Below are 22,840 nucleotides of genomic sequence, written 5' to 3'. Positions count from 1 at the left end.
CCTAAGTACCAGTAACGTAAATAAAGTGGAACTGTTAATGCTTCTTGTAGTTTTGAAAACTTCCATCAAATCTCCCCTTAACCTCTGTTCTAATATTGACAACAGCTTTTCCAGACTCTATGTAATTGAAGTCTTATTGTTGGTACTATTCTAATAAATCTTTGTATTTTATCCAAGACCTTGGCATCCTACCTGTGGGTGTGCAGTTCAGAATCAGAGAATTTTGGCTGAAACTTAACTTGTGAATTATAAAGTTTTACTATTTTTATCATTTTATAGTCTTGTTGCCAAAGGTAGCATTTATTGCTCATCCCTAATTATCCTGGAGAAGATGGTAATGATTTGCATTCTTGAAACACTGCAGTTCTTGGGATGGAGAGACACCTACTGTGGAAAGGGAGTTTCAGGATATTGACTCAGAGACAGTTTTAAAAAAACCTATGTACTTGCAGTTCAGGATAGTGTGGACTTGAGGTGGTGGTTTTCCCATGCGTCTGTTGCATTCGTCCTTGTTTTAGGCAGAATAGGTCATGGGTTTGGAAGGTGCTGTCACCAGAGCCCTAGTGGGCTAATACTATGCATCTTGTTAAACACTGCTGCCACTGTGTGTCTGTGACAGGGAGGACTGAATGTTGGATGTGCTGTTTGGGGTGCCAGTTTCCCTGTGCTTTTTCCAGGATGGTGTTGTTGGAGTTGTACCCCTCTAGGCAAGTAAAGAAGTATCCATCACACTTTTTTGATTTGTGTGTTTTGAGGGTTTAGATGAATTATTATTTGAATTCTTAACTTTTCTTGTTTGCTGTTGTAGCCATTGTATTTATATGGCTGGTCCAGTACAGTTTCTGATCTATGGTAGCTCCCCAGGGTGTTGATACTAGTGGATTTGGAGATTGTAATGCCATTGAACCTGAAGGGGTGACGATTAGATTCTCTTTTGCTGGAGGTGGCCATTGTTTGGCACTTATCATCCCAAACCTGGATGTTTTCACATCTTTTTGTGTGTGGACATGGACTGCTTTAGTATTTGAGCAGTTGTAAATGGTGATGACCATTGTGCAGTTATCAATGAACATCCCCACCTCTGACCTTGTGATGGAGGAAGGTCTTTGAAGAAGCTGAGGGTGGTTGTGCTTAGGACCCTACCCTGAAAACTTGTGTGGTGATAATCTAGGACTGAGATGATTGACTCCAACACCCACAGCCATCTTCCATTGTGCTAGGTATAACTCCAAGCAGTGGAGTGTTTTCCTCTTGATTCCCACTAACACCAGTCAAATGTTATCTTGATGTCAAGGGCCGTAGCTCTCACCCCATCATATTCCTGTCAAGATATGTGTCCTGTACACATTTTAACAGCCTTTGCCACTTGTTCACATCTTCAAAGATCTGTGTGTGTGAGCCTGCAGGTTTCCCTGTTCTTGAACCTTTTTAAAAATGTATAATTTTGTTTATATTTCCTGCCTTCATTCATGCTTGTAAAACACAAATCTTCACACTATGCTGCATTTATATTGCATCTGCTTTTTATTTTGCAATTTCACCAGTCTACATCCTGCTATGGTTTGTACCCTCCTTTCTTTGCTACATTTTCTTGTTGTTCCTACAAACTTTGAAACTTTGCCACCGTAAGAGATAGAAACAGAAATAGATCATTCGGCTCCTCGAGCCTGCTCCATCATTCACTAGGATCATAGCTAATCCGACATTCCTTGTCCACTTTTCTGCCTTTTCCCCATAATCCTTGATTTCCCTTATGGATCAAGAGTTTATCTACCTCAGCCTTAAACATACACAAAAACTCTACCCTCTAGCTCTCTGTCACAAGGAGTTCCAAAGACACTCCACACTCTGAGAGAAGAAAATCCTGTACATATTAGTCTTAAATTGGCACCTCTTTATTTTGACAGTATGTCTTCTTGTCCAAGATTCTGCCCTAAATAAGAGGACCAGAACTGCTTGAAGGACTCCAGATGTGGTCTTGTCAGCACTTTGCATAGTTTCAGTAAGACTTCTTTCATCTTATACTTCAACCCCTTGAAATAAGTGTCAACATTCCATAAGGCTTTTTGAATACTTGCTGCACCTATGTGCTAGTTTTATGTTTTGTGAACAAGTACCCTCAATATCCTAAAGACCCTAAGACAAAAGCAACATTCTACGAATATTGGAGATTTTCAGTACAAACAAAAGTGCTGGAAAATTCAGCATGTCTGGCAGAATCTGTGGAGACACAAACAGGTAACATTGAGCTCAGTAGGATTCTACATCAGAACCCCATCCTAAAATCCCATCTGATTCGATTTTTGCCCTTTTAGGGAAGGAAGTCTGCTTTCCTTACTCAATTGAACATGGCACAAGCAAGGTGACCCTAACAAGCCACTTGGTTGTATGAAACCAACTACAAAAAGTCTAATTACTGTGTGGGTGTATTGGGTGTGTAGACTGCAACAAGGGGTCTGGTGGCACACTCGTAATGTCCCTACCTCTGAGCTGGAAGGTCTGGGTTCAAGTTCGATCTGTGCAGGAGTTGTCAAAACATTCCTGAACAGTTAGTTTTGAAATAGATATATACTGCAACAACTGCAGTGGTTGAGGATATTATCCCAGCATCACGTTATTGAGGAAAGTTAGGAATGAGCAACAGGCAACCATGTGTGACGAATTAATAAAAAGAAACTTGCTGCATTTAAAAATAAATCTCTGTATTCTTTTGCTAGTTATCTTAAATCTATATTCTTTGATTATCGCCTTATTCATTAGGGGCTAGTTTAATTTATTTATAATGACTCCTTCTGAACATTTAAAACTTTCCTAAACATTTCTGCTAAGAAGAATCCCAGCCTCCCTAATCTCTCTATGTAACTGAAGTTTCCAGTTCCCTCATACTATTTTAGTCAGTATTAGTATCATCTTTTCTAAAGTGTGGTGCTCATTGGCCAAAAACCCAAATTAAACTACTCCATTGCAAGTAATTGTGAACTTTGCAGTTTTGTATAGTTGTTTCTTGAATAAAACCAAAAACAAAAAAAGCTTTAACCGTGACGACACCACTTCTCCGATTTCAGCTGAAGGTGCTGAATGTAATTTAGGAATTTACATTATTTGCTTCTCAATCAGTTCAGTAACATTTAATGTCTAGTATAGATGACTAGCACCCAGAATCTAATATTGTCATTATAAACTTCAGTTCGTTGCCATACACTTTTAAATCATTTCTGCCAATTTTTAAAAATGAAATTAATTTCCTTTTCTACATTTTCCTGTAGAAGTTGCTCTGTTTCTTGCACCAAGGTTGAACTGAAAGGTGAATGCTTTTCATAGTGCTCTGTGAAGTGGCCATGGTGACCTGAGTTGACTGTACATCTAGTATTGCCCATTCCATATGGGGTAGTACCTGGACTCTACTACGTGTGTATGCATGCCAAGATCAGCAGTTTCTGGTGTAGGGGAATCTGAGCCAACTCTTCTGTCCAGGAAGTATGGATCACTTTGTTGTCTGGCACAAACAATTTGTTTCCAGCAATCTGATTGGTCTGTGAGAGCTTTGTCTGTTGATGTGTAGTTAATTATAGTGTTATCCCTGACCAAGACTTGTGCAAGTGTTCCTGCGACTATACTAGGTACTGATGAGACCACATCTTGAGTACTGTGAGTGATTCTGGTCTCCTTATTTAAGGAAAGATATAATTTCATTGGAGGCAGTTCAGAGAAGATTCACTATGGATTGTCTTATGAGCAAAGGCTAAACAGGTTGGAACTCTACTCCACTGGAGTTTAGAAGAATGTGAGGTGATTTCGTTGAAACATGTAGGATTCTTAAAGGACTTGACAGGGTAAATGCTGAGAGGATGTTTCCCCTCATGAGAGAGTCTAAGATAAGCGGGCATTGTCTCAGAATAAAGGTGTGCCAATTTAAGACTGAGGTGAGGAGGAATTTCTTCTTTGAGGTTTGTCTCTTTGGAACTTCTTGCCACAGAGAGCTATGGGAATCGATCTCTGTATATTTGCATAGATTTAAAGCTGGGATTGATTTCAGAAGTTCAGAATCAAGGGTTATGGGGAAAGGGCAGAAAAATGGACATTAGGAATGTCGAATCAGTGTGATCCTGTTAAATGGCAGAGCAGGCTCGAAGGACCGAACAGCCTACTCCTGTTCCTATTTGTTTGGTGTTATGGTGTCCTACCCAGACTTATTTTGCTGGTCTTTCCCAAGCCCTGAAATTTATTGCTCCCATTTCATAGTTATGCAATGCAGATGTACTTTGGATGCAAACTAAACCACCAAATAGAATCATAATTTTGCATAGTTGTGCTGTGCATTGTACAATTGACACTGTACATATTTTGTGAGAATGGCTCTTGTATAGTTTTAAAGTAACATGGTCAGAGAAATGTGAAAGTGTCAAGTTGTGACCCTCTTGTACGTGTCATTTAGAATGATGAAGACGTGCAAGTACCCCCACAAGACGACAGTGTGATTTCTCTTACAAATTTCTGGCAACTTTTTAAAAGAGTTGATGACCTGTAACTATTGGATGCAGGCAATCCTTTCTTCAATTGCTAAGCAGATTCAATTTAATTGCTCTCACTTTTATAGAGTAGGACTTCATTGTTGTTTTGATTCTTAGTGAAACACAAGCCAATGGGTGGCAACAATTTCGAACAAGAGCCTCAAAGAAGAAAAAAAGTGTTAGCCAGGGAATTCTCCAATTAAGGTTGCCACTAAACGTGAAACACGTGGATTTAGTTCTGTCATTCTTGCTGGAGAACTTCAGACTTCAATTTGAATATTACAGGATTTGCAAGCAAATCCAGCATGTATGATTGTAACAGTCTTCATATTCAGTAAGTACAAGTATGCAGCCTAAGGGCACAACATGTCAAATGACAAACCCATAGCAAGTGTAGGTGATGTAAAGTTGTCCATACAACATGTTTCAGTCTGAGGTTCGTAATACCCTTTTGATACTCCTGATTTACCCTGTACCCGGTACCTTCTTAGTTAGGTACTGAGAGGGGTATTACACTGCCTGTCCCTGGTGCACTACAGCTGAGAGGCGTTAGGAAGTGAGCTTTTTCCCCATTGTGTCTGTACAGTGACTGCCTCGAACCTTCTTGCACCCCTTCGCACATAGTCTGGAGTTTTGTAATTGACACTCAGTCAAACACAACTCTGTGCTCTGGAATACCAACAAGTTTTGAGCAGACCAAAGAGCATCTTTCACTGAGTTGATGATCTTCCAGATGATGTTTGCCTGTGCATTCCAGGGAACAGGACATACAGCAGAATCGTGCATCATGGAGCTGCTCAGGATGAACTTCATCCAAAACTACTGCACCTCTCTCTAGATCTTCTTTGCGCAGGCACATTCCACATGGAGGTTGAGAACAGTCTGTTCCACACTACATTTACTTTGAGAGAACCTTATTCCAGGCGCAGAGGGGCTGATACTTCAGTTTTGTGGAAGGACTTGACAGGAAGGGCCTTTCTCACCTTCAATCAAGCTACATCTTGATACTTGTTTGAAAGTTCTGGCAATGAGGCATTCTGCCAAGTTACTTTGACAATCCATTCAGGGAACCATCCAACAGGACCTACCAAATCCTGTTGTATTGCCAAGGCCTCGAGTATGTTGTGTGATGACCACTGTCTGATAGACTTCTGGTCAGAGGTGATTTTCTGCATAGACCTATTCATGATGGATAGATAAAATGGTGTGTTCCAAGTTCTTGGAGTGTATTGTGGCAAAATGGCCAGTCCCATCTTTTGCAATACTGGGGAGGGGTAGAACCTCCACATGTAGGGACATCAGATGTTTGCATGCTGATGTTCAATGCTCAACTAGATGCAGCTGTATGAGAACGTGGCCATTAGGATCAGGGTGATGTTGGATACTTTTTTTATCCCCCTGTTATCTAGAAGTTTGTACATTGTGTCTTTATGCACAAGGCCCATTATTCACTTCCAGATTGGGGTGAAGCAGTGGCCTAATGGTATTATCACTGGACTATTAATCCAGAGACCCAAATAATGTTTTGGGAACCCAGGTTAAAATCCTGCCATGGCAGATGGTTGAATTTGAATTCAATTTTAGAAAACAATTTGGAATTAAGAGTCTAATGATGGCCATGAATCCACTGTCAATTGTCAGAAAAACCCATCTGGTTCACTAATATCCTTCAAGGAAGAAAACTGCCATCCTTACCTGGTCTGGCCTACATGTAACACCAGGCCCACAGCAATGTGGTTGATTTTTAACTGCCCTCTGGGCAATTGGGGATGGGCAATAAATGCTGCCTAGTCAGTGATGCCCTCATCCTGGAAATGAATAAAGGAGATAAAAGGACTTGTTTTGTATACTCTAAACAAAACACCTTTTTGAGCTGCTATCATTTTCTTTTTCCATCTGGCAACAACAGAATTGCTGTTTAAGTTACCACAATTTTAAAATGATAAGTGCAAGGTAATGTAGGTCTCACAGGATGACAACTCTACTTTTGACACTGTAGCCTTCTCACCTTGTAATACTGCAGTGAGTGGCACCACTGAGGAAATGCCAAACCTGCGCATAATTTGAGTAAAGGTCATTTTGTTTTTAAAAAGCTGATGTGTCTCTCAGCTTTTTTCAGCTGTGCAGTACTGTCTTAATCAATGAGAGAAATTTAGTCCCTCCCTTCCCCACTCTGTGAGAATTCATGGATAATTTCATTGTAAGCATTTTGCATTTCAATAAAAAGTAGCCTTCATTGAAATTCATGATGTGTCCTTTTATTATTCCAGTGTCAATTATAGTTTTTTAAAAATCATTAGTATTTTGGATTGTTCTCTGGAGCAAATGCTTTCTGTTGTCAAGAGGTTATAAGTTCACAGTACAGTATTTAGTATGTAGCTCAAGAGTAATCAAAGAGAGTATTGTATTTGTGGTAATTACTTAAAATGCAGAACTTAATGGTGGACATTTGCAATAGCTATGTGATTGGTCACAAATTTGTAGGAGAATCCATTGCTGTAGCTACCCATGGCAGTATACTCTAAAGAGAATGTGGACTATTTTGACTTCCAGGTGTGGGAGGCTTACTAAAATGTAATCTTGCGATAAAACTACAGAGGAGTTACTGCATAATTTTCTTTTAAAAATAAACTCAAAGGTTTAAGTATCAGACAATTTGTTTCCTCATTCCTTTGGCTCAACCTCTTTCTGTGCTGTCTAGAAATGGTTTCAGCCTATAGCTGAGGAAGGATGTAGCTTGGCCCACTATAAAGAAAACTGCTTTTCCAGTCAAGGACTAAGCATGTAACCTATAAATAATTAAAACTGACACTTTTGACCAACAGGAAGTGGAATCGCATTGTTTGAAATTATGTTTGTCCTCGAATCTCTGGAGAACTGACTTTGTCCTTTTTCAGTTGTGCAGCACTAGCAGATTGATTTTTCGTTGGTCCCTGGATATACCTACAAGGTCTGTCGAACTCTGCACAGAGTGAAAATGGATGAGCAAAGTGTTGAAGTAAGGAACACGTTTTGTAATTCCTATATGTGACTAAAGTGACTGGGTAATATGGCTACTAAGCTGCTGCTTTAAACTGAGATCTCTCAGGCTGCCTTTTTTTTTCTACCCCTCTGTAATATCAGCAAGCTCTCCTCATCTGCTGAAGGAATCCTCATCCTTGCCTTTGTCACTTCCAAGCTTTTACTATTCTGACCTTCTGGCAGACCTCCAGTTGTATGCATTGTATAAACTTGAGGCCTTCCAAGACTTCTGTTTGTGCCTTTTAAGTGCATTGTTCACTTCATTCATCAACGTTGTACATACTGAACTACACTAGTTTTCAGTTAAATGGTGGTTTGCTTTGAAAATCCTCCTTTTTATTTTGAAAGTCCCTTCATGGTCTCACCTCTCTCTATCTATGTAATCTCCTATTCCACCACAACCCTCTGAGATACCTACTCTGTTTTCATTCTAGTCTTTGTGCGTTGTTAACTTTAATCAGTTTACCATTGATGGTCATACTCTTTAACTGCCAAAACCCTCGGCTCCATAGTACCATTCTTGAAACTCTCTTTAACCCTTCTACTCTTCTCCTTTAAGACGTCCCTTTTCTACACCTTTTTTTACCTATCTTTTTTAACCAAACTGTTAGCCACCTTCTAGAATGTTGCCATTTGTGAAATTTTTCTTTATAGAGGTTCTGAAGCACCTTGGAACATTTTATTGCATTAAAAGTGCTAATTAAATATTGCAAATTTTCTGTTTCTTTTGTGCCTACGGCTCTTATCGTTCATCTTTTCAATCAGCAGAATGAACTGTACTGGGTTTTTTTTTTAACAGTTGGGACAGTTACATTGCCATTTTGTGATCAGCTAAATGCACTCATATTGAAGAAAACTGATGTCTTGACCTCCTCTGATTTCAGTTCTTTGACTGCAAGTTACTAAAAATTGAAAATATCTAGGCTGTGCCCGACAATGATACTCCTTGATGCTATATTTATTGATTTGAAAGTTCATTGATTGGAAGCATTGCCCATAATTTAGCACCATGTGGTGTGGCAGTAAGTCACACAGGTCAGATCATAGATTCAAATTCTGATCAGTTCATAGTTAACTGAAACAAAATCAGAAATTGCTGAAAAAACTCAATAGGTCTGGCAGCGTCTGTGGAGAAAAAGCAGAAGCATCACTGGACCCAAAACGTTAACTCTGCTTTCTCTCCACAGATGCTGCCAGACCTGCTGAGTTTCTCCAGCAATTCTGATTTTGTTTCTAATTTGCAGCATCTGCAGGTCTTTAGCTTTTTTGGGGGGTTTTTTTTTCTTCTAATCAACCTGCCCAGAGATGCCTTACAAAGTTTTTTTTTAGCCCCGTTCACTACCACTGCACCCAAGAGGGTTCAGCAGTAATGCTTATATTTTTCCCCAAACTTTGTTCATGGTTAACTGACACCACTGGGTACAGCTGTTGAGCTATTCTAGTTGGTCCTGGTGTATCAGAATTTTAGACAAAAAAGGAACAATCTGCTGTAATATTTTTGATCACTGGCCCTTATACCTCCTTGAAATCACAGTTTTTCAGATGCAGACTCTGTATGAAATAAGACAGTCTATATGTCAATGAACAGTAATAGTATGCTTCTATAAAACTTGGAAGTCTTAAAAATGAATCAGAAAGTTTGAAGTCTTGTCAGGTACGCAAGTTTTCTCTTTTATAAATGCAAGAGCCCGAATAGGAGAAAATCACATTATGAAGGGTAAGTTGAAGAGGTTTCTTCATATCTGATTACCTGAGCTGAACTCTGACCTGAAATTGATGTATCATAGTAATACAAACTGTTTCTGTTTAATAAAGAGCAAGCGATGCTGCCAAAGTTCTGCATCTTGCAATTATCAGGACACAATCGCAGAATACCACATATCAAATGGAACAACCTTCAACACTGCGTGGAAAGACCATGCTGATATTTACAGACATTGCTGTGGAAAATGCACCAAGGGACATTTAACACCCAAGCTTATGTTTGAACTCAAACAAGGCAGGACAGCTCTGGTCTTGACATTGCCATAGGGAACACACCAGGGAATAGCTCTCTTCCAAGCTTTTGTCCACTTGAAAACGGCACAATGTGTACCACATTCTGTTTATCAAGGGCACAGTCTGAGTGTGAATATGCGGCTTCCAGCACACACAAATGAGCCGTACTGCAAGCCCGATTAGTCTCAACTTGGTTGTTAGTGGAATTCTTAGCACAACTGGCATTGTTAAGCAAGTGTTGTCAAATCATGGAATCACATCTAATGTTTTATAAGCTTTAAGTTTTGTAAGCTCAGGCTGGTTGGTATGGTCAGAGCTCTATTTGTTGAGCCAAAGGGGCATCCTATTTGACCTGCCAGTTGTTGTGATATATAACCTACATACCTAGCATTATTCTGGCACTGAAATTCATATGCCTCATTCCTCATTTTTAAGTAGGCAGAAATTTTTTTGGCTTGCATTTCCTGATGTATTCCCAATAGTAATTCCCTGATTAACTAGATTTGCTTGCTTTAAATTTAAAGACTGGAAGTTAACTTTCTGAGAAACCTCTCCCAATCAGGGTCTGCTTTTGAACAGATCAACACCTCTCCTTGTGTAGCACAAATTGTTGTTTGCTTTCAGATTTGATGTTCTTGGACTGTGTCCTGATCAGTGCAAGGCAAAATCCTTTGACAGCATTTTTCTTAACACTACTCAAATCTTGTTAGTGTTGTAAGGAAAAATACATTGTATCAGAACTTTGCAAATCTGGATTCTGACTTGCATTGTCAAGTGTTAGTAAAGCTTACTAAAACCATAAAGGTCAGTTTGGGAAGTAAAAAGTGGCATTGAAATAATACAGTTCATGTTGTATCTGAATTGATTGATTGTTTAAAGAAAACTAAGTATTCATATACCTTTGGTACTTGTCTGCTGATTGCAGCCATAGATTGGTATTTAAAGCCATTTGAATTGCGTTAGGTTGTTGACTTGCTTGGCGAGCAAGTCAACAACCTCACCCACAACCCGAGCTACAGATCTTTGCAAAAACTTTAAATTTGATTTGCGTATTTGTTTTCTTCAAGTTTTTCATAATCCTTCATAGTGTCAACATGTAGTGAAGATAACGTGTGTCAGATTACATTGGAGCTTTATCCTGGATGTCCTGTGCCAGGAAGAGTAGTTACATTAAAAGGCCTGAATTAGACAAGCAGCTTAGAGTATGGTGTAATGTGGATAATGCTGCTGAGCATGGCAGTTTTGAACCGGGTAGGCAGAAGTTGCACGTCATTCAGCCATTTAAACCGTTCTGCTGTGTTTGCAGAAATTCGCTGTTGATTATTTGTTTAAATGACTTAATGCTAGTCCCTTTCTAGTGCAACAGGTTGAAGAAATTTTGAGCATTTCAGTGATGGGACACAACCTCATTCAAAAAAAAAGTTTGAGTTTGATTGCGTGGAGTTTGAAGAGCCGTGGAATAAGTCTGTGTGCTTTGAAGTTTAAATTGTCTAGTGGAAAGTTACAGTTTACAAATCTATTTAATTTCATTCCCTTAATTTTTCACTAACAATTGACGACATCACTAGTCGGATGGACATCTAACAGCAATGAGTCAAAATACAGAAGGGAGATAGAGGACTTGGTGATGTGGTGCAATGAAAATAATCTGTCTGTCAACATTGGCAAAACTAAAGAACTGATCGTTGACTTCAGAAAGAAAGGAGGAGAAAACGCCTCCATCTACACCAATGGAACTGAGGTTGAGAGAATGAAGAGCATCGAGTTCCTCAGAGTGACGATAACACCCGACCTGTCTTGGACTTCTCGCATAAATGCGACAGTGAAGAAAGCACAACAATGCCTCTCTTTCCTTGGGTGGCTCAGCAAATTCGACATGCCCATATGGTCCTTCACCTACAGATGCACCATTGAAAGCATACTGTCTGGGCCCACAATGGCCTGTTTTGGCAACTGCTCTGCCCAGGTCCATAAGAAACTACAGATGGTGGTGTGCACAGCCCACACCATCACAGAAGCCAACCTTCCATCCATAGACCCTATTTACACGGCTCGCTGCCATGGAAAGGCGGCCAACGTCATCAAAGACCCATTTGACCCTGGTAATGACCTCCTACAACCTTTTCCGTCAGGCAGAAGATCCAAATGCCTGAACACCCATGAGCAGGTTAAACAACAGCTTCTTTCCTGCCGTTTTCAGACTGTTGAATGGACGCTGGCCTTGCAATGTAACCTGTTTGCCTCTAAGTCTTTTTGATCTGTACATCCTTTGCTCGCTGTGATCTCCCTGTACTGCTTGTAAACAAAGCTTTTTCCCTGTATATCGGTACACGTGACGATAAATCAATTTCTCCTGTCCAGCTCTGTTTTATTGCTGCAAAATTAACACACAGTTGCTATGAACCTTCTTCCAAACATGCTGCTTTGATGCACCAAAAACTCTGACAAGGAACTTTAGAAAAGGTTACTGCAGGCAGAGGGTTTTGATCTGTGAAGTCACAAATGCATGTTTTTTAGGCCACACAGTATACAATTAAGTAATACTTTTCCCATATTATGTTTTCCCAGAGTATTGCAGAGGTGTTCAGGTGCTTTATTTGTATGGAGAAGTTGCGTGATGCCCGGCTCTGTCCACATTGTTCAAAGCTTTGTTGCTTCAGTTGCATAAGGGTAAGTTCCTATTGTATTTCGAATTTGGATATTGCTGTCAACTTCATGCAATAAAGGAGGGAAATGACTAGCTGCTCCATTACGCCTGGCCCAGCTGGACACACTGCTTTGATCTGCAAATACTGCATTTCACAGTGCACACCTTTTTAAGCAGCCTATGTTTGTATAATTTCCTGGGGAAAATGTCTTCCAGAAATTGAAAGCTCGAGAGGTGTTCTGTAGAACAGTTTGACAATTCCAAGTGATCAGCCTGCATTCTTTTGTCAGATAAAACCACCTGCCTGCTGTACTTGTCAGTTGCCTGTGTTGCAGGAGCCCAGATAGTCTGGAAGAAAACTTGAATTGAGAGTGAGAAAGATGATTTGCAGAGGAAGCTTCATCTTGACCCCATTGGCTGTATGCAGTTGTAGTTTCTAGATCACTGCTTTTAATCCAGTCAGTTTCCGAGTTTCATTGCCATGATGTGTGCAGCCATATAACCTGTTTTAACATGCAGTGGAGTTTTCGAGTCTTGACCTATGCAGTGAAAGGTTAGAGAGCTGTTATTGGGAAAAGAAGAATTTAATTTACTGAATGAAAAGCAGCTGCTGTTCTAAATGGTGCTGGAAATCTTCCAATGTAACTGGGCTGTTGACATTCTATGTGCATTTTCTGTAGTTCAACGTGACAGTACCATAATGCGGTTTGGAACAATTGTTATAATTCTAAGAGGATGGGAATGTGCTGGAAAGATCTGTATCTGATCTGAACAAACTCTTTCTTTTTCTTTTTAGGAGGACTGGCTGATGTGAAGACTTCAGCTGATTTTGTGTTTTTAAATAGTCTGTTTGTGCCGAGTTGTGATGCTGTAATCCATGCTCAGCAGAACAGTTACATTTGCTGTTGTGTATGGTAGTGCTTGCACTGCCTTTATTTGCTTGCTTGCTGTTAAGAGCATTTTGAACGTTGCATGTGTAAAAGTGCAATTTTTAAAAGAAAAATTTTTTAATGATTGCTTCAAACTGTACTAGGAAGCTTATTAGATGTCATTTTGTTCTCCTTTTTAAATTCATCAACCTGCCCAATTTTGGAGTCTCATGTCTCAACATGTTGAGGTCCTGCATCATTGGATTCCAATTGTTTAATTACACATTATCTGGGGATTTCTTGAAACGTAAAGTGGAGACCTGGAAATAGTCAAATGATGTGCTTTCATGCTTTTAAGTGACGGAATTTAAGCACTATTGTATTTTTTTAAAAAAAACTTCTTGTCTCCACAGCGCTGGTTAACAGAGCAGAGAGCCCAGTGCCCACATTGCAGGTAAGGGCACACCTAATAGCAAGTCTTGATCAGGGTTTGTGCAAATCTGGAAATTATTTTGATTTTTCACCAAATTGCAATTTTAAAAAATAGTTGCCTCATGTGAATCTGTCTAATTCCAGTCCTAATCAGTAGGTCTGAATAACGTGGAAAAGAAAATTCGCAGACATAAGGAACAATGGTTGATAACATTAATAGGTTAACATTGATCTATGTTATTTGGAATTACAAATTTTGTTTTTTCCTTTTACCTCCACCATACATTGTAACAGCAATATTCCTAGTTTCAAGATTTACTTCAAATGTTTCTTTTAAATTTAAAAATACCTGTTAAAACTGTTGTGCATTTAAAGCTGACATTAACTGTTTTGAACAGTTTCAAGACATGGATATTTTAATTGTGGTACAGCAAATAGGATATATATTTATTATTTACCTGTGTATTTCCTCCTTTATTTCTGTCTTTAATCAGCTTCACTTTCCCATTGTGTCCCAAATTAATTTGACACAATATTAGAATTAAAACCAAAAGAACTGCGAATGCTGGTAACAGAAACCGAAGTAGAAATTGCTGGAAAAAACTCAGCAGGTCTGGCAGCATCTGTGGAAAGAAAGCAAAGTTAATGTTTCAGATCCAGTGACCCTTCCACAGAAAGGGTTTTCCCAGGAATTTCTGTTTTTGTTTGTGACAATATTAGAATCATTTTTTAGTTAGCGGAGAGTTTCTACAGGAAAAAAATCAAGTCACTAAATACAGATATGAATGTTTTGTCTGATTTATTAAGTCACACTTTTCAAATGAATGAGCTTGATCTGGAACCTTCAAAGAAGCACTTGATTTTTTTTGGACAGAAACCTCAGAATAGAGCATGAATATGAACTCATGTCTTTAATTAGTGAGGAAAAGGGAATTTTAAAAAAAAAACTTCATTATCAACAGAGTCACAATTTTAGTCCTAGACTTGTGAACCATTTATTATTATACATTGTTTGAGATGTGTGACCATTACTGGAAACGTTCTAGTTGTTATTTACTTATTCTGTTATTGTTTGAACATCTTAGCAATTAAAGCCTGAAGTAAGTGCTAGCTTTCAAAGACAGGATCCTGTGTAGGTACAGGATATAAACAGTACCTGAAGAAATTTTTCTTTAAACTTCATTATTTATTACTCCAAGCAGCCTACAGATATAATATAGATTTGTCTGGGCAAGTGAAAAGATTCGTGAGTGTTAACAGAGAATTAACATCTCTGGTGTGCAATGATAAACCATTTATTTTCATCTCTAATTAAATCTATCACTTTCAAATCATTGCTTTTAATAATGACCTTTTTAAATTTTAATCTTGCTTAGGCAAATTAAATAAACCCATAACTGTTGAGGTACCATGTTAAATGATTCTGAATCTTTTGAATCTCAGTGGATGAGAGTTCCATCTAGTCACACACAACCTGTTCTGGGAATATGTTGTGCTGACATGAAAGGGAACAGCCTGACTCCTGTTTAAAAACATTGTCCAAATGAAAAATATATCAAAATGTTTATGTTACCCGGATGAGTATAAGATTCAAAATACTACAGATGCTGGAAATCTTTGTTTAAATATTAGTGGAGCTGAAGTTTCAATATTTGACTTGTTGTAGGGCACCGCTTCAGTTACGAGAGCTTGTGAACTGTCGCTGGGCAGAGGAAGTCACACAACAACTGGACACACTTCAACTATGTAATCTCAGTAAGCATGAGGAGAATGACAAAGACAAGTCAGTATGTTATTACTACATAAAGATTTGTAATATTGGTGCAAGTACTAAACTTAAATATCCAGTTTTTTTTAACTTCAAACTTTCAGCTATTCCTGGAACTTATTTTTGCTCTTGATATGAGCAGACAAGTATTCACTTGCAGTTGCACTCCAATTCATGACTGTTTGCCATGCAGCCAATAATGATCATCCCCAATTTAAATAGTCATGGAGCTGTACAGCATGAAAACAGACCCTTTTGGTCCAACTCGTCCATGCCGACCAGATATCCTAAATGAATCTATTCCAATTTGCCAGTTTTTGGCCCATATCCCTCTCAACCCTTCCTATTCATTTACCTAGCCAGATGCCTTTTAAATGTTGTAATTGTACCTGCCTCCACCACATCCTCTGGCAACTCTTCCATACACTCAATACCCACTGCATGAAAAGGTTGCCCCTTAGGTCCCTTTTAAATCTTTCCCCCTTCACCTTAAACCTATGTCCTCTAGTTTTGCACTCCCCCAGCCCGAGGGAAAGACCGTGTCTATTCACCCTATCCATGCCCCCATGATTTTATAAACCTCTGTAAGGTCACCCCTCCAGCATCCAATGCTCCAGGGAAAGTAGACCCAGCCTATTCAGCACCTCCCTATAGCTCAAACCCTCCAACCTTGGCAACATCCTTGCAAATCTTTTCCCTTTCAAGTTTCACAACATCCTTCTTATGGCAGGGAGACCTGAATTGAATGCAGTATTCCAAAAATGGCCTAACCAATGTCCTGCGTGACTGCAACGTTACTGCAACATTACCTCCCCACTCCTATACTTAATGCACTGACCAATAAAAGCAAGCACACCAAACATCATCTTCACTATCCTGTCTACCTGTGACTCCACTTTCAAGGAACCATGAACCTGCAGTCCAAGGTTTCTTTGTTCAGCAACACTCCACAGAACCTTCCCATTAAGCGTATAAGTCCTGCCCTGGTCTGCCTTTCCAAAATGCAGCACCTCACATTTATCTAAATTAAACTCCATCTGCCATGCCTTGGCCTATTGGCTCATCTGATCAAGGTCCTGTTGTACTCTGAAGTAACCACCTTTAGTGTCCACTACACCTCCAATTTTGGTGTCATCTGCAAACTTACTAACCATACCTTCTACGTTCACATCCACATCATGACAAAAAGCAGTGGACCCAGCATATGGCACAGCACTGGTCACAGGCCTCCAGTCTGAAAAGCAACCCTCCATCACCACCCTCTGTCTTCTACCTTCGAGCTAATTCTGTAACCAAAGGGCTAGTTCTTCCTGTATTCCATGTGCTCTAACCTTGCTAACCAGTCTACCCTGAGGAATCTTGTCCAACGTCTTACTGAAGTCCACATAGATGACGTCCACCGCTGTGCCTTCATCAATCCTCTTTGTTACTTCTTCAAAAAACTCAATCAAGTTAGTGAGACATGATTTCCCATGCACAAAGCCATGTTGACTATCCCTAATCAGTCCTTGCCTTTCCAAATATTGTAAATCCTGTATCTTAGAATCCCCTCCAACAGCTTACCCACCAGCGATGTCAGGCTCGCTGGTCTATAGTTCCCTGGCTTTTCCTTACCACATTTCTAAAATAGTGGCACTACGTTAGCCAACCTCCAGTCTTCCAGCACCTCACCTGTGGCTACTGATGATATAAATGTCTCAGCAAGGGGCCCAGGAATCGCTTCCCACAGAGTTCTAGGGTACACCTGATCAGATCCCCAGAGATTTATCCACCTTTTGTGTTTTAAGACATCCAGTACCACCACCTGTGCAATATGGATGTTTTTCAATATCTTGCTACTTATTTCTCCAAATCGCCCCTCCCTCTTCAACACTGATGTAAAATACTTGTTTAGCATCTCCCCCATCTCCTGCAGTTCCACATGTAGGCAGCCTTTGGCTTCTACTTAACCCTATTTGCCAAAGCTATCTCATGTCCAATTTTTGCCCTACTGAGTTCCCTCTTAAGTAAACTCCTGCTGCCTTTCTACTCTTCTAGGGATTCACTCATTCCTTGCTGTCTATACCTGGCATACACTTCCTTCTTTTTCTTGACTAAAACCTCAATATCTCTAATCATCCAGTACTTCCTACACTTACTAGCCTTGACCTTCACCCTAGCAGGAACATACTTGTCTCTGGACTCTCGTTATCTCGTTTTTGAAGTTCTAATACTTGGCTTCTGGATGGTTGAACAGCCTCTAAAGCTCTAGGCCCGAAACATCAGCTTTCCTGCTCCTCTGATGCTGCTTGGCCTGCTGTGTTCATCCAGCTGTACACCTTGTTATCTCAGCCTCCAGAGTAAGATCCGTTGATACTGCTGAAGACTACCTTGAGAAACTTCACGCTAGATGAACAACAGGGAGGCCTAATAGAATGTTGAACTTGTTTATTTAAATCTGGAATCCAATCAGGTCCTGTTAGAAGGTCTACAGCAATATTAGTAATGACCTTGTGGATCTATAATTAGATTACGAATGTACTGTTAACCGTTTACCAACGATGTGAATTCAGTGCGAGCAGAATTATTCTTGCAGCGTCTCTGCAAGAAACTCCCGGTTTCCCAACTTGCAGGGTGTTGTGCTGATGATGAATGACTGTGGTGACCCACTGCTTCTTTGTAGAAACTCCTGCATACAGTGAGAGAGAACCTCAGTCCTATTAGTCTAGCTTTCATTAATGTAAAAGCAAGTTTTTAAAAATGGAATTCAACTTACAGGTTTGTGGCATTAGAGCGAGGTAGATATTTTCAAATGTAATGCAATAATGTATTTAAATTACTTCAATTATTTATTTAAAAATTAAACAAAGATGTATTTCAGGTGTGACAGTCACCATGAGAAGCTGAGTGTATTCTGTTGGACATGTAAGAAGTGCATCTGCCACCAATGTGCACTTTGGGGTGGAATGGTATGTAGAACAGAGACTCTTCATTGATACATTTGTTGGATTTGCAAATATTTAAAGAATGGACAATGTACCTGTAATATGGTATGGAATAATAAAGAGCTGTGAGCTGCCCCAAAACACATTTTTTGTCTATGGGAAAACCTGCAAATATTGTTAAACTCCTTAGAATTGTCACCCTAATTTTCAATGGATTATGTCAACTGATACAAGACAGCTTTTTTTTTTATTATTGTGCATCATTAAAAATAAATTGCTAATTATAGAAATCTGATATCCTTTTAAAAACCTGCATTGAATGCCCATCATACATGCCAATATCTTCCTGTGGAAATATTTTTGAGGGAAGCTACAATGGCATGTTTATTGGACTGTCAACCATGAATGGTTGGATATATACTTGTAATATGATTCTGCACTTTGGTAGTTGAATTATGAAACAACATGAATAGAATGTGTTTCCAAACATATTAGTCCATTTTGAAGTAATATATTAAGGGCAGCGGCCACAATTTCTCATGTTTGTGCTCCATTGGCAAGTAAGCAACAACTATCAGTTTTTCAGTTTTTGCCCAGCATGCAAGCCTAGTGACATTGCGACTGCGTTTATAATCCCCTCTAAATTCCTATTTTCTCTGCCTTTGGCTGATTTGCAACCAAGATCATATATTCACTAAAATATAAGATTCAATGGGTTTATGCTAAAGTGCTTTGCATTTTCATTGCAGCATGGGGGCCACACATTCAAACCATTAGCTGAGATTTATGAACAGCACGTTACAAAAGTTAATGATGAGGTGGCAAAACTGCGTCGTCGATTGATGGAACTAATCAGTTTGGTGCAAGAAGTGGTAAGGTCATAGGGATGTAAACATTGGGACGTGATAGAATTGATGATATATCCTACAACAGTCTATCCTAGTCCCTTACTTTCTTGTTTCTATCCAGTTGATCTGGCTATTTTCAGATGAGAGTACTTTTGTCCTTTTTCAAGATATTCGTTCCTGGGCTGACTTATAGATTGTATGTAGTTTTTAAGTTATATGTTTTTAAGCTCATAAAAATCACCCATGATTATATGGTAAAATGTTTATTTTTACTTTCTTTCTCCATGCACTACTACTTGTGGAAATTTTGATTTGTAATGGAAAGTAACTTAAAATCTTTGTCTTTAATCTCTCCCCATCTTGAATGTAGGGTAGCTGTATACTTTCTCTCTGCTGTACCTCTCCTGACACACAGACCCCAGCCTCATTTTTACCCCACAGTTGGTATTGTGTTCCCAAACACTCAAATCTCACTCTCTGGCATTCCTTTTCTAAGCCCCTTTTTATATTCCTACTTATCCTTTAATGACTCTTGTTTTGACTAAACTTTTAGTTGTCTCTTCTAAGCACCTTTTCCTCTTGCCTTAATGCCTATTTTCCTTGTTCATCTTTCAATTACCTGGGGATTTTAAAGGTGGTGTATAAATGCAAGTTAATTGTCATTCTTGTTCAGATCTCTTTGAAATCAGCTTGGTTAACTTCACTTGAAATGCAAGTAAACAATTTACTTCAACACAATTCCAGAATATGGACTACAGGAATACAATCTGTATTTGACTGCTAATAATTCAGTCGCGAGCTGCCTTTGTGACCCAATACAGCATCAGCCTTCAGTAGTTCTCTGGGCCAGTGATTTTCTAAAAGCTGAGGGCAAAGCCTCCAAATCATCAAACTAAAGAGGGAAGCATAGTATGAATTCTTGCAAGCAGTGCATTTTTTGTTTTGTATGAACAGGCAGATGGGTGTCCTCTTGGTGTTTGAAGACTTTGTACCTTTGGTGAACAAGGATATGGATAAAGGACTAGGATTTGGTTTGAATATTTTTATATAATCATGCAGCATGCCACTTTAGACGCATGGAGTTGGGGTCCAGAAATAAAAGGCTGCAAAGAAAGGAAAAGCAACTTGGAATTATACAGTGCCTTTCATGTTCTTGGACTGACCAAGGATATACTTTTGAAATGTAGACTAATCCAGTAGCCAGTTTGTGCACAAAGTCTCTCCAAACTGTTATCAGCTGCCTAAGCAGTCAAATTGTGTTTGGTGTGTTGATTGAGAATTGCATGTTTCCCATAATGCCATAAGAACTGTCAACTCTTCTTTGAATAAAGTCCTGGAATCTTTTATGACTGAGGGGGAAAACAGGGACCTTGTTTAATGCCACATTCTAAAACTGTGTCAAAGTAAATTGTCTCCTTAAATTTCAAGTGAAGCTGGACCTATAACCATTGGCGAGGCTATTATCATGAAGCCAAGGTTAGATCTCTGCATGATGAGATTGGCTGAGAATAGCCAAATTAATTTCACACACAACTTTTTCTGCAGAGAAGTTTATTTCTGCCATCAGTGTCAGCTGGACTCAAACCCAGAACCCAGACATACGTGGCTGTGTACTTCATTTTGGCACTTTTGAGGTTTCAAGTTTTTAATCTAAAAACATGATAACTAGAGTTCTTAGACCTGAGGTGCGCAACATTTGCTCATTTCTGAAGTCAGTGCTAAGTGGAAGTGCAGTGCTTTCCTGGTTTAGAACTAGAACCTCAGCTATCCCTGCAAATGACCAGTTGCAGAGTAGTATTGGAAAATCTGGGAGCATATCCCTTAATCCTTGACTGTGTAACAAAAGAAAGCTGATGAGAAGAAAGTTGATGGGGCTTTTGTTTAATTCTGCTCTTTATATAAAGAGAAACACATTTTCATCCGTAAGGATATTGGGGTTGATTCCTCTTCTCTCACTTTTCTTTTAAGAATTAAACTACAGCTTGTAGGACCAAAGAAAAACTTGAAGATACCAATTAATTTAGTCGCACACTGTTAGGACTGCTGTGCACTGTCAGATTAAAGTTGGTACAGAAACTGGTATCGTTGGTTGTTTCCAAAATGTAGCTTTTACTTAAAGTTGATTTAAAGTTGAGCACATGATTACTAATTTCCTTAGTTTGATTTATTTTATGTTATTGAGAAGGACAAAATTAATCATTCAAGCTCATATACTTTCCGAAATGCTTGTAAAATGAGAAGTCAGGAGTTATACAGATAAATGCAGAATGTAAGTGATAATTATTGAACATTTTCCGAATTTGTTTTTAAATGTAGCTTATGATTGTACTGAAATTTTTTTTGTAACCAGGAAAGAAATGTGGAAGCAGTACGCAGTGCAAAGGACGAACGTGTCAGAGAGATTAGGAATGCTGTGGAAATGATGATTGCGAGACTGGACACACATCTAAAAAATAAACTTATAACTTTAATGGGTACAGTATACATCTTTATAGATATACCAATAATTCAAAACTTAATGTTTTTAAAATATGTTTTCTTGGTGCAGTGCAACACCTACAACTGCTTAACTGCATTCCAGAAGTGGGAGATCTCCTTGTTACAGCAACAAATGAGGTGTGTACAAAACAGCCAGAACGCCCAGGAGGTGAATGGCGCCTTCCAATGGGCGAGCTTTGGACCCACCCATTACCCTACAACTAGACCAAGTGACTACCTGCCATCTAGGCACCCTACACACTACCTTTAGATGTTTGAAATGTCTTGGTGTTATTCCTTTTGCTATATAGAGATGATCTGTGCTGAGAGCAGAGCCCTCCTCACTCTACCAGGGGTATCAGCCTCATTGCATTGTAGCTCTCTCTTAAGGAAATGTGTGTTGCAGGATGAATTCTCTCAAAGTATGTCTTGATAAAATCTGTAAATTTCTGTCTCTCTCTCTCTCTCTCTCTCTCTCTCTCTCTCTCTCTCTCTCTCCCCCCCTAGGTCAGAAAACATCATTGACTCAGGAAACTGAGCTACTTGAGTCACTACTACAGGAAGTAGAACATCAGGTAACCAAAGCGGCTGGAGAGAAAAGAATTATGGGGTACTTGGGTTCATAATTACTGAACTTGGCGGTTTTTCCAATACTTGCGATAGATTGACCTTTTGGTAATATATGAGACTAAAACTAATTCTTGCAAAGCCAGCTGCTAAGTATACCAAAGAACAATGGCATGGATTATGAATGTTGGATATTCTGATCCTGGCGCGAGTTACCTGTGTTAGTATTGGTGGTGCTACAGCTGGCTTTGGCAGCTATTAAACTTAAGAAATATATGAAGACAGAACTGTGTTCAGCTGTTATTGCCAGTGTGATAGTTTAACTTACTGGTACATGCTGGATTTCACCTGTAGAATGCTCACCTGAGTGAGGTACCAAAGGGACAGGTTGCGCAAAGTAAACAGAGCTTCTGACACAAATGAGAAGGCAGAGGCCACAGAGAGATCGCGGCTCAAACCTCATAAGTTTTCTTATTTTAAGTTGGTATTTAAAAATCTAATTTTAAAATGAAGTCTGGCAGATGTTTTTGTTTCCCTGCAGCTGCGATCCTGCAGTAAAAGTGAGTTAATTCTGAAAAGTCAAGAAATCCTGCTAATGTTCCAACAAGTCCATCGTAAACCCATGGCTTCATTTGTCACAACACCTGTCCCACCAGACTTCACCAGGTATTATAAGAGAAGAACGCGGAAGCTAGAAATCTGATGCAAACAGAAAATGCTAACAATACATAATCAGTCACTAGGCAGCTTGAGCATGAAAAGACAGGGTGTAACACC

The 22,840-nt window shown here is 39.3% G+C and overlaps 1 protein-coding gene across 1 annotated transcript in view; it reads left to right on the top strand.

Moving 5' to 3' along the window:
- Positions 1 to 22,840, top strand: part of LOC109916172 (E3 ubiquitin-protein ligase TRIM37) — a 42,559-nt gene that overhangs the window by 3,359 nt on the left and 16,360 nt on the right. The window contains exons 2-10 of the mRNA XM_048621458.1: positions 7,409 to 7,509; positions 12,099 to 12,200; positions 13,460 to 13,500; positions 15,145 to 15,261; positions 18,107 to 18,194; positions 18,920 to 19,042; positions 21,369 to 21,492; positions 22,004 to 22,071; positions 22,605 to 22,729. Coding sequence (XP_048477415.1) covers positions 7,489 to 7,509; positions 12,099 to 12,200; positions 13,460 to 13,500; positions 15,145 to 15,261; positions 18,107 to 18,194; positions 18,920 to 19,042; positions 21,369 to 21,492; positions 22,004 to 22,071; positions 22,605 to 22,729 — 809 coding nt within the window. The 5' untranslated portion in view covers positions 7,409 to 7,488. The remainder of the gene's footprint in view (positions 1 to 7,408; positions 7,510 to 12,098; positions 12,201 to 13,459; positions 13,501 to 15,144; positions 15,262 to 18,106; positions 18,195 to 18,919; positions 19,043 to 21,368; positions 21,493 to 22,003; positions 22,072 to 22,604; positions 22,730 to 22,840) is intronic.

The sequence above is a fragment of the Rhincodon typus genome, unplaced genomic scaffold (genome assembly GCF_021869965.1).
Source record: "Rhincodon typus isolate 14 unplaced genomic scaffold, sRhiTyp1.1 hic_rhity00000683, whole genome shotgun sequence".
NCBI classification, from domain to species: domain Eukaryota; kingdom Metazoa; phylum Chordata; class Chondrichthyes; order Orectolobiformes; family Rhincodontidae; genus Rhincodon; species Rhincodon typus.
The sequence above is the reverse complement of the archived record's forward strand: the minus strand, read 5'-3'. Positions and strand labels throughout refer to the sequence as shown.